General features: G+C 42.4%; 1 protein-coding gene across 4 annotated transcripts in view; it reads left to right on the forward strand.

The window, feature by feature from the left end:
• Nucleotides 1-12,364, forward strand: part of JADE1 (jade family PHD finger 1) — a 145,022-nt gene extending 132,658 nt beyond the window's left edge. For all 4 annotated transcript variants that reach the window (XM_077279133.1, XM_077279135.1, XM_077279134.1 and 1 more), the window contains exons 10-11: nt 3,021-3,141; nt 4,495-12,364. In XM_077279133.1, coding sequence (XP_077135248.1) covers nt 3,021-3,141; nt 4,495-5,369 — 996 coding nt within the window. In that variant the 3' untranslated portion in view covers nt 5,370-12,364. The remainder of the gene's footprint in view (nt 1-3,020; nt 3,142-4,494) is intronic.
• Nucleotides 12,365-12,896: the final 532 nt, after the last annotated feature.

The following is a 12,896-nucleotide window of genomic DNA, read 5'->3' on the forward strand; positions in this document are numbered from 1 at the left end:
ATCCAACTTCAGTGGAAATGCCTCATGACAAGGAAATGATGCTCAATAGTGTGTGTGGCCTCCACGTGCCTGTATGACCTCCTTACAATTCCTGGCCATGCTCCTGATCAGGCGACGGATGGTCTCCTGAGGGATCTCCTCCCAGACCTGGACTAAAGCATCCGCCAACTCCTCGACAGTCTGTGTTGCAACGTGACGTTGGTGGATGGTGTGAGACATGATGTCCCAGATGTGTTCATTTGGATTCAGGTCTGGGGAACGGGCAGGCCAGTCCATAGCTGCAATGCCTTCATCTTGCAGGATCTGCTGACACACTCCAGCCACATGAGGTCTGGCATTGTTCTGCATTAGGAGGAACCCAGGGCCAACCGCACCAGCATATGGTCTCACAAGGGGTCTGAGGATCTCATCTCGGTACCTAATGGCTACAGGCTACTTCTGGCGAGCACAGTTAGGGCTGTGCGGCCCTCCAAAGAAATGCCACCCCACACCATTACTGACCCACTGCCAAACCAGTCATGCTGAAGGTTGTTGCAGGCAGCAGATCGCTCTCCACGGCGTCTCCAGACTCTGTCACATGTGCTCAGTGTGAACCTGCTTTCATCTGTGAAGAGCACAGGGCACCAGTGGCAAATTTGCCAATCCTGGTGTTCTGTGGTAAATGCCAAGCGTCCTGCACGGTGTTGGGCTGTGAGCACAACCCCCATCTGTGGATGTCGGGCACTCAGACCATCCTCATGGAGTCGGTTTCTAACTGTTTGTGCAGACACATGCACATTTGTGGCCTGATGGAGGTCATTTTGCAGGGCTCTCGCAGTGCTCCTCCTGTTCCTCCTTGCACAAAGGCGGAGGTAGCGGTCCTGTTGCTGGATTGTTGCCCTCCTATGGCCCCCTCCACATCTCCTGGTGTACTGGCCTGTCTCCTGGTAGCGCCTCCAGCCTCTGGACACTACGCTGACACACAGCAAATCTTGCCACAGCTTGCATTGATGTGCCATCCTGGATAAGCTGCACTACCTGAGCCACTTGTGTGGGTTTTAGAGTCCGTCTCATTCTACCACAAGTGTAGCACAACCAACATTCGAAAGTGACCAAAACCACCAGAAAGCATTGGTACCGAGATGTGGTCTGTGGTCCTCACCTGCAGAACCACTCCTTTATTGAGTGTGTCTTGATAATTGCCAATAATTTCCATCTGTTGTCTATTCCATTTGCACAACAGCATGTGAAATTGTCAAACAGTGTTGCTTCCTAAGTGGACAGTTTGATTTCACAGAAGTTTAATTTACTTGGAGTTATATTCTGTTGCTTAAGTATTCCCTTTATTTTTTTTTAGCAGTTTAATATGTGTGTGTAAAAGTTCAGAACTAAAAAATAAATAAATATCATTCCTAGGTTTGGTATTGCTGTAATTGTAGTGCCCCTAAGAATCCCAATTTGATTTTTTTTTTCTCATTCTTCAGTGCATTTTATTATAAAATGTAATTTAAAAAAAATACAACTTGTCCTACATAAAGCAAACCCCCATATGGCTTATGGCTCTTTTAAGTAATGGAGGAAAAAATAATAATTTAAGAACAAAAAAATCTCCTAGTCATTTGGGGTTGCATATATATACGGTATATCTAACGGATGTCTCTAGTAACAGAGTAAACACTTTTTTCCTAGGCTTCGGTGAGGTGGGGGTGCTTAGTGTGTGTGTTTATGAAAATTGGAAAATACTGAGGCTGTGCGCACACGTTGCAGATTTTTCGCGAAAAAAACGCATACATTATGCATCCCATCATTTAGAATGCATTCCGCAATTTCTGTGCACATGATGCGTTTTTTTCCGCGAAAAAAACGCATCGCGGTAAAAAAACGCAGCATGTTCGTTAATTTTGCGGATTTTTTTCAGATTTCCCACTATATTATTGCATTGGGAACCTCCGGAAAATTCCACAAAAAAAAACGCACCAAAAACACGGTAAAAACACGAGAAAAACGCATGCGGATTTCTGGCAGAAAATGTCCTGTTTTTCTCAGGAAATTTCTGCAAGAAATCCTGAACGTGTGCACATAGCCTAAATGTTGAATAAAAAAAGATATGATGTTAAAGCCAGACTACACACAAACCAACTGTGGTGATCTTACAGCCATACTATTTCCAGATCTCCCTTACCTTTTAGTAATATAAATCCAGTTTGCTAATAAAAGAAGTCCACAGATGGAAAATAATGTGATTGAGAGATCTTGACTACATTATGCTCTTTTGTAGTCTGTTACCATGGAGACACATAGGTCTGCATAGAAGTTGGAGAAAAAAAGAATTATAACCTTTTTAAAATCAAGAGTGTTTGTAAAATGTCTTTATTATTCAGTATAGATGCATTAGGGCAAATATAAAGGGCTGTAATGGTGGATATATCAGAACCCTTGTCTGAGTGTCAATTTCTGTGGGCATATTTCTCGCTGCGCTTCTTTAATATAGTTGGCAGTAGGGAAGACAGAACTCCTTTGGATGGTGGCAGCTCACAAATTCCTATTTTTATTTTTTTTTATTTTTCCAACCAACATTCTGTGTTTGTAGGGTCCACGTCTATGTAACTATTATTGCTGGATGTGCTGTGAAACAGAAAAGTTTTAGTTTTCAAGACAAAATATTAGTTACCGCAACGAACAGGAAAAAATGAATACATTTTCCACATAAAATAACAGATTACAGATGACTAGTCACAAGATATTGGGTTACTGGCAGTTGACCAGTAGCTGTTTCAGGTCCTTTCCCTTTTTCCTGAAGTTTCTGGTAAGAGTGCATTACATTAGTGCTGGAATAGTGTCTGGATTGTCTCCCCACACTGCTTATCCCTTGGATCCTGTTACATGAATCCTGTGGCTTTACATTGTCGTCTGTACATCTGCTGCGGTGTAGTAATCCCGCTCGAGCCAAGGGAAGATTCTGGCGTCAAGTCAAGATGCATCCTGTGTGCTAAACAAATGCTGCATCCACAAGCTGAGGTTTCCTTTCTTCTCTATTTTAGGTACGCAACCTCACATACATGGTGACTAGGAGGGAGAAGATGAAGCGCTCTGTTTGTAAAGTTCAGGAGCAAATCTTTAATCTGTACACAAAGCTGTTGGATCAGGAAAGAAGCAGCGCTGGTAAGATACATGGTATAACTACAACATCTACCTTCTGCTTGTATCGCTCTGATTTCATAACGCGCTGTCCCTGAGGAGCGTGACTTCAGAATAACTGCCTCATGTCATGCTGAATGATTGATGAATCGCTACCGATCATCTGATGGACACCGTCATGTAAAGGCTACTGTATGAGCCATTTATCACTTGTGTGGCAATACCTAAATTTGGTCGAGGAAGGATTATTAATGTTGTAACCTCTTGTAAAATAAACTGTTAATAGCAATAATTGGAGGTGTGCAGTCTTAAGCTACAAGTCTGCAGTCGCTCTATGCAGTCTGCATACTTCCGGCCACATTCCGACTAGATAGACTGTATGAGTACACTTGTATTAAATGAGGCTGTGTCCTGCCTATCTAATCAGCATGAAACAGCATGTGTGCAAATCACATACTTGCAGTCACACACCCACTGCTCTTGACACCGGAGAATTCTCGCAGTGCCTGCCATGTGAAGATTCACAAGTCTACAGTCACTTGTCAGGCCCCTTGACATGTACGTTAAAGGGAATCTGTCATCAGGTTTTTTCTATATAGCCTGAGATCAGCGTAGATGAGAGCAGCATGGTTTCCTTTTGATGCAATCACTTGTTTTCTGTGCTGCAAATCTGCCAGCTCTCTGAATGCTGAGCCCTGTGTAACCCCGCCCACACCCGATTGGCAGCTTTCTGGGTATATTGACAGAAAGCTCCTAATCTGGTGGGACGGCGTTACTCAGATTAGAGGACTAGGAGGCACAAGGCAGCTTGTCCTTTTGTAATATTCCGCTGATAAAACACCGATTTTATTGAAACTGTTATATAATGCCTAGTAAGTGACACCTTACTGGAATCCGGCTCTCAGCCCCTATATCTTACTGCTGGCAGGTTTCTGCCATTTAATCTGAGAATTGATTCCCTTTTTAAAGTAAATATTGGTATTCACCAAAAAAAATCATGCTCTGACACCTCTGGACTTCTTGAACTTCTGGAAATGTTCGAGTATATTCACAACTTTGTGTTACCATATTGTTCCTTGTCAATAGGAGGTGTCCGCAGCTATCATTTTCCAAGAGAAGTAAAAGAGGGGAAAGACTAATGCACAGTTCTTCTGCATTGCTATTTTTACTAAAACAAGTCCATGTAGCTAACCGGTCCTCTTAAAGAAGGGAAATGTTGTTACTGACGGGAAGTGCAGTAAATGTCCTCATGATCACTTCCAAATCTTATTTTCCTCTAGGCTGAGGTTGAAGGGCAGCTGGTGGCCCTACGCACTGTATGATGGTGTCATTGTATTTTACTACTCACTGTGACATTTTTTTATTTATTTTTTTCAGATGCCTTTTCAGAAAGCGACTTTCTCTTTAATACGCAGCCATCTGGCCCAGATGCTCCAAAAATTGAAGATTTGAAGTGGCATTCTGCTTACTTCAGGAAACAGCTTGGTTCTTCTTTGGGCCGCTCCATGAAAGTGTCCCACAAAAAGAATAGAGACCGTGAAAGGTCGTTGAGCAGCATGAAATCGCAGTACTCTCGATCTACCTACAGTGATAAAAAGAGGGATGGAGTGCCTGCCGTGTCTGCTGCATTACCTATGGAGAAGGCCATTGCAAAGGTTTCACCAGTCCGTCACAAAAATGGGGCCAGCATGCCAGAGCACAGGAAAAGGCGAGACAGCCGCCCTCAGTGCGATATTATAAAAGCAGAGCTAAAGGAAAAGCCCCATAAGCTGCACCAGAAGACCTTGAGGACAGGAGAGCCAGTGGATAAGACTGTGGAGAACAAGAAAACCCTAAGTCAGTGTAGTAATAAGACGACCACCATAGCCACAAAAAAGTCCTCAGCTGGAAACAGCTTACCTAAGTACAGTGGCTCCATCATCAAAATACATTGTAACCAGACTTCAGTAAAAGTGCCTACAAGCCCTGTGAAAAACTGGGGGGGGTTCCGAATTCCAAAGAAAGGAGAGAGGCAGCCACAAAAAGAGGAAACCTGTCAATCAAACACAAACTGCCAATACATGGGACTTGTTTCTCCAAATAATAGGACAAAAGATAAACTAAAGCTCGTCAGTGACAATGATGGCTACACACCCGATGCGGAGATGAGTGACTCTGAAACAGAATCCACAGAGAAGTGTCCACTACAAAGGCTGTCATCCAGCAGAGGATACAAGACAGACATTATTAGGAGAAGCATCCTAGCCTCGTAACTGGACAACCTTGTCATGTGCTCCAAGCTGTAACCACAAGACAGACTGGTTCTCTAGAAAGACTTGAGACTGGATTGGTCAATAGTCTGCTCTTCCTATACTTGCTCCAGTGTGTTTACTTGCACTTGAAAATCCAGGACTTTCCTCCTACCCCGATATCTTCCCTTCTTTTTCTCCATCTGCTTATGTTAGGCATAGAGTATGTTTATCAGGCAGGTTTACAAACTTGAGGGTAGGCCGCACTGGAAGTGCTTTCATTTGTCTATGTGGAAGCACATTGTAGACATTTTGGAGTAATACACAGTTTGGGTTTTGGGTACACCAACTTGCACTTCTGGCCCGTTACATTTCCTTGCACTTATTTTGGTCTCCAGGCATGGTCTTAAGTATCTTTTCATTTGCCTGTTAAGCTGTTTTGTTAGCACAATGGCCAATTGTGTTGGGTACTTGGTGGAGTGGAATCAATAATATAATAACATGTATAGGCTCTCTGGGGTGTGCGTGATGCAATGTCCACTTAAAATTTATTTTGGAAGTTTGAGGAACTGGGAAAAAAAGGGATCACCTTCTTCCTCAAAATAAAACTGCATTGTGCACACATACTGATGAGCTGTCCATACTTCTTTGCCACAGTGCATGTCTGGGTCTCATACTCCTTACATAGGAGACCTCAAGGCTATTAGGGTATTTAGATACCATCTTTGATTTGCAAGATAATCTTTGTGTTATATGTCTAGCATCGGAAATGCAAGCAAAAGACCTAACTTTTCATCTACACTAGATTGGTAGGCAAAACTATTGCTGAGTGATGACCTTGTATATATGGGTCATTACCGAGGGGGACTTCTGAATATGCATTCCGCTCCCATTTTTGGGTATTTACTAATGCATAACTTGTTCTGTTGAGTTGTGGGGTATTGAATGGAGACAATAGTAGACTTCCTTCCATTTCCAGGGATGAAGGATTTATACACAACATGCTCTCACAGAGGTGGCATGTATGTAAAGACGATGAAGAGCCAAATCTAATCAGATTTTCTTAAATAGAGAACACTGTTGCATACTTCCTGCACTATTCAGCAATGATAAGTAGTGAGTGGCGGTGTCTTTTATCCCTACCTACGGTTTGCTTTCCCAGGCCCTTTCTAGGGTACTTATGACATGATCTATGAACACACAAAACACAATGTGTGTGTTTAGACATTTCACCTTGAACTGACCTTGCCTGCACATGTCTGACCATTTCATGATTATGCTGACTATTTTTATGGCTTTAGAAGATCTTCCAAGATGTTCCTTATGGAAACCCCAATTATACATTGATGTGTATACTACCATTAAGCCATTTTGTTATGCGTTTTCTCTTGTTTCATTCCAGAAAAGAACACCACAAAAATGTCCAGGGGGTTTTCAGGATTGTGGAAAAAACCCACTTTTTGTTTTCCTCTAGATTTACACCACTCTTATCCCTGGGTTGTCTCTGGAATGATAGGTCTGTCCCATTCTCTTGAATTGTGCAATACCAGGCACAGCCAATGGACAAGACGCGTGCTGCTTCTGATGCAGATCTTTTTTCTAATCCGGTACAGGTTATTTTAATCTTGTAAACCTGCCTCGGTCTTTGCCACTGTGTTTTTCTGTAGGCAGCACATTAGTGTGTGCATTAGTCTCAACTTCACCTTGCTTGTATTCAGTGTTGGGATGCAATGAGTGTCGTTGTTCTTCTCCTTAACACTAAGGACCTTTCAGAGTAAAGTAGCCAGATAACTGTTGGCTGTGATGCACATGCACACTTGGCTCGGATAGTGGCCTATACCCTAGAAAGGAACTAGCATTTAAAATCCAGCATCCTGATCCTTCTTTGCCCTGAGAGTTGGGACATCTCCATACACAGATGGTTGGCTGGTCTTGTAAAAATGGGGCTTAACCAATACTTTTCTAATGTGTATGGCAATCTTTAGTAGTGATGAGTGATCGTGCTCGATTAAGAAGTTATCCTATCATGCTCATGTGCTAACCTAGTGACTTTGGCGTGCTCGAAAAATATGTTTGAGTCCCCGCAGCGGCATGACTCGCGGCAGTTTGACAGCCGCAACACGTGCAGGGCTTGCCCAACCAACAGGCAATACCTTATCCCAGCACGTTTGCTCATCACTAATCTTAAGCCATGTGAGTAGTTTATCTAAGGGCTTTTCAAGCTTTCAAAAAATGCCCGTCATCCGGCACAACTTGTATCCTTTATTCACCCCCTCTGGGTCCAGCGCTTAGTCTCCACTGCTGCTCCCTATGTCTGTTATTGCCTGCAGTGCTGATCATATTGGCTGCAACACTGGGATCAGTGGCAAAGATTAACGGTTTGTGCATACGGTCAGGAATCGGCAGCGCTTTGAATGCAGCACATGTCCAGCTTTTGAACGCAGGTGATTCCTCTGTGGTCACTGAACCGCGCGGAATCACCGCGTGCAATACATTGTACGAGCAACATTTATCTTGCGGAGACTGAGCATCTCCACAGGATAAATTGACATGCTGTGGTCTGGAAAGACGCACAGCATGTCTGTCTCCGCAGGTGATCCGTGGGCGTCTGGACACATAGTGGAGATGGGATTTCTTGAAATCCCATCCACTATGCTGTAACATCTGGATGCTGCAAATGTACGCAGCGTTTACTGACCGTGAGAACATACCCTAAGAGCTGGGTCTGGGGAGGGTAAGTAAAGAACACTTAAAAAAAAAAAAAAAAAAAAACTGCCTGGGTAGAGGTGTTTTCTGAAACTGGAAAACCCCATTTAGATCTAATTCTACTTGGTCCTGATATCACTACTTTGGTTTATTTTCTTCTATTCAGCTTTATGATGCTTTCTGCTCATGATGGACACTTATTTGAAGGTCAAGTTGTTAATGCAGGAAAAAGACTGAGCTGCTGGTTGCTATTGTTAATAATTTTCAACATCAAAAGGTATTGCCTCTCCACTGGGTTGGTGGGGGTCCACCCATGTAGACCTGGGCTTTGCCCCATTGCAAATGAGCATTGTGTGTACGTGCACTCCACCACTCCATTCATTGTCTACGAGATAACGGAGCATTAACTTTCAATGTTAGGAGTAATCCTTTAGCACAGTTGTTTGTGTTTCCTATTTGGCATTGGTGGGGGTGAAGCACTGTAATACATAAAGATCTATTTGTTAATACTTTGCAATGTCACAAACAAAATGAAAATTCTAGTTGTTCTCTCCAAAGCCATTTCAGAATATGTTCAGATCACGTTCATAGTTAATTTTGCACTATTGTGAGTGTTGTTTAGAACTTATGCCTTATCTGTCTGCTATTCTCCCACATAAGCCCCCGTCTCACTAAGCGAGATCGCTAGCGAGATCGCTGCTGAGTCACAAGTTTTGTGACACAACAGCGACCTCAGTAGCGATCTCGCTATGTGTGACACGTAGCAGCGACCAGGCCCCTGCTGTGAGATCGCTGGTCGTGTCGGAATGGCCTGGACCTTTTTTTGATCGTTGAGGTCCCGCTGGGTAGCACACACATCGCTGTATTTGACACCTTACCAACGACCTCGTCACACAGGACGTCCCTCTGAATCGTCATAATAGCTCCCATGTGACATCGTTGTACAGGTCGCTGGTGAGATCGCAGCAGCGATCGTTGGGAAGATCTCACTGTTTGACATCTCACCAGCGACCACATAGCGACGCAGCAACGATCCCTGACAGGTCGTATCGTTGTCGCTTTAGCGTCGCTAAGTGAGACGGGGCCTTAAGAAGTGACTTGGTCCTGAGCTGGCTGATAATCCTATAAACTGTGTATAATACAAGAGGCTGCAGATGACCTCTATGCAGCCTGCTCGCCCAATAGGATAGATCAGATGTGTGACCGTTTTACCATAGATGCCTAGACCCCCAATAATATATAGTGTAAAGCAAGCGATATTGTCATGGATGACTGTGACACTGTTGGCAATGGGTCAGGCCTTATTACATGAAGAAGAGAATCAAAATTTATAGTTTAAGGGAAAACTTATTGCAGAACAGACAAGGGACATTTTTTTTTTCTTTTTTTGTTATGCTGTTACTACTTTTTTGAATAAAATAAAGGAAGAATACATTTTTGCAGCATATTTTTAATACCAGGATATAGTTCCTATATTATCAGCCTTTGTGAATTATTTATAGTAGAGCTAGAAATTAAAGTGTACCTGCAGATTATACATCAACTTGGTAATTTAATGAGAAACTGCATTGTATACATTTATTAAAAGCAGTCATCAAAGTGGCAGGACACGCATGGGGTAAGCAAATTCCCTACTGCTCCCTCCAGCCTGATAAACTATTGACCACTGCGAGTGTGTCGAGGAGGTGTATTAGGAAACTGCATTTAATGCACTTCCCTAACATGATAGCAAGTGTATTTCCAATCTAGAGGCACACTTTAATATTAGAAAATAGTCTTAAAGTGATAAGTCATTATAAAACCCCTACACATTTGTAGTGGCAGTATCCCAGTATTTTGCCCAGGTCATGGCCAAACTAATGGGTGAAGTCTGTTAGAAATTTGTCCAGCTCGTAGTTGTGCCGGTAATTCTCAGAGTCTCAGAGGATGGGATGTGCAGGTTGTAGTAACTGGTAGGATAATTGGGCGTAGCAGTGGACATTACATTGTGCTTATCTAGATCTTGAAAGTGTGAGCTCCTGTTACATGCCAGACCTCTTGTGACAATGACTTTTCTTAAAAATCGGCTTCATGCGTTTTCAGTCCTACAAGGTCATCATTTATTTTAAGAAGGGTTGGTAATCTGTAAAAGTAATTTTTATGTATAAAATTTTACTTGTCCACAGGCAGCTCTGCTGTCCTCATGGCGTGGACAGTCAAGGTTGCTTGTTGTCATCAAGGATGGTTCTTGCGGGACCATAAGACTACACAAACGTTAGAGAACCTGTCATCAGGAAAATGCAGACCAATTTGCTGGCATCCTGCTATAGAGAAGGGGGAGCGGAGTAGATTGATACATAGTTTTGTCAGAAAACATTCAGTATAATCCTATTTTGATCATTTAAACCTCATATCTTTGGTTCAGTGGGCGGTCCTATCAGTGACTGACAGCTATCTGTACGCACTCTTCAGAGATGGCTATCAGTCACTGATGGGACCGCCCACTGGATCAAAAATCCCACAAACGGATGTTTAAATGAATAAAACACAGGTTATACTGAATGTTTTCTCATAAACTGATCAATCTACTCATCTCTCTCTGCTCTATAACATGGTGCCTGCAGATTAGAGCAGCACGGTGGCTCAGTGGTTGTTCTCCCCGTATTTGCGTGGGTTTCCTCCGGGCACTCCGGTTTCCTCCCACATTCCAAAGACATACTGATAGGGAATCTAGATTGTGAGCCCCATTGGGGACAGTGATGATAATGTGTGCAAACTGTAAAGTGCTGCGGAATATGTTAGCGCTATATAAAAAATAAAGATTTATTATATCACACTGCATTTTCATGATTACAGGTTCCCTTTAATGTGTCAACTTGAGTTTTTGGGGATTTTTTCTTTTTAAATAAGAGAAAATCTGACAATCTGAGTTTACAAGTACAAATCTTTCTTACTTGAAGATTTTCATTTCGTATAAACTCTCCATAATTATCATAAATTAATGGTATCTTACCCTAGTATTGGTGACTAACCACCACGGCACTCTGTGAAAACCCATTGGCCCTTTGGTGACAGCAGAATTTAGAACTATTATCAGAAAGTCCACTAGCTATACTTGTATAGACCTGGGATAGACCACAACGTTACTTAAAGAACAGTGATGGGATAGACCTATCCTTAAGAATGATCTTGTTGGTCGCACTATGCTGCCGATTCATTAAGACTAGCATTGCACACACCAGTCTTCAATGAAGAGACTTGCTGGAGTGATGTGCAGAATTCATTAAGAAGCACAGCCAGGCAATGAGGTTGAGGCATCTAATCGGTGACGTGCACCTCTCGCATGGAGTAGCATTTCTGGTGTAAAACACATCAGCCAATTCAAGCCCCACATTCTTAAAACTAAAGTAAAGATGTGTCCCAATATTCTTTCTTTCCGCTGCTGTCACTTTTAGTACCACCCAATGCCAGCAGAGCAGTGGGCTATCACAGATTTGTTACTACAGTATTACATGACAGCAATAATCAACTATAATCTCCTTTTGAATATTTGCCAGGTCCAACATCAGCCGTCGTATTGGTGGCAACTGGTCAGTAGGTCAGAAATATGAAGGATGGTTTGCACATTTGCAGCTGTTAATCTTATGGGAGACTTTTTTTTTTCTATAGATTAAAGAGTCTGCATTTGGAGTCTCTTACCAGACTGGGTCTGTAACAGGACTTGCCAAAGTCTGGTAAATGAATCTAGAAATGCAGATTCCCTTTCAGGTGGCTACTAGCTTATGTGATGACAGGATCCCCCTTCTTTAATGGGCAGGGTACCTTTCACTTTACCCCGTCATCCATACTGATGTTACAGATTTGGTTATTTGAATGCAGAGAAGGAAGATTATGGGATCTGATTCTTTAGATCAATGCTAGTTCTCTTGCTAAAATAGGAACTCCTGAATTATAGGGGGCATACAATGACATCTCCACAAAAGACAACCTCTTTAAGAAAGCCACCCCTGGTTATTACAGGCTCTATGGTTTTGTGGGTAAAGTCCCGATTAACGAGACAATATGGTGTGAGGTCTGTAATGTATTGATCTTTTCCCTGATTGTTTCACTGATTTGTCATTTTGCAGAATGTGTACTATTAACACGAGGAATATGGCCATTTGTTTTCATTATGTAATCTGCTGAACCTGCTTTCACTGCTTTTATCCCTTTCTACTTTTATTTAAATATTTATAAGCTAGTAAATTACAGCTTTATTTTTTCAGCTCTGATACTACGTAGAATTGTGCCTTTTTGTCCGTATGTGAATAAATGCTGTACATTTTGCTACATGATCGAGTCTTGTCCTCTTGAATTCTTGATTATGAAATTCTGTTTCGTATCGTACTGATTTTATTACTCATTACAAGTCAATTATGTCTGATTTTATTTCTGGAACCTTTTTTTTTTCATCACAGACCAATATCATTTGGATGCAACTGTTCATTATAATACAGTCATGGCCAAAAGTATTGACACCCCTGCAATTCTGTCAGATAATACTCAGTTTCTTCCTGAAAATGATTGCAAACACAAATTCTTTGTTATTATTATCTTCATTTAATTTGTCTTAACCCTTTCACGACATGCGCAGTAATAGTACGGCGCATGTCGTGTCTCCCCCTTTGATGTGGGCTCCGGCGGTGAGCCCACATCAAAGTCGTGACATGTCAGCTGTTTTGTACAGCTGACATGTGCGCGCAATAGCGGCGGGTGAAATCGCTATTCACCTGCCGCTATTAACCTGTTAAATGCCGCTGTCAAACGCTGACAGCGGCATTTAACCGGCCCTTCCAGCCGGGCGGCCGGAAATGACCTCATCAACGA

Source organism: Ranitomeya variabilis, chromosome 1 (genome assembly GCF_051348905.1).
Source record: "Ranitomeya variabilis isolate aRanVar5 chromosome 1, aRanVar5.hap1, whole genome shotgun sequence".
Lineage (NCBI taxonomy): Eukaryota > Metazoa > Chordata > Amphibia > Anura > Dendrobatidae > Ranitomeya > Ranitomeya variabilis.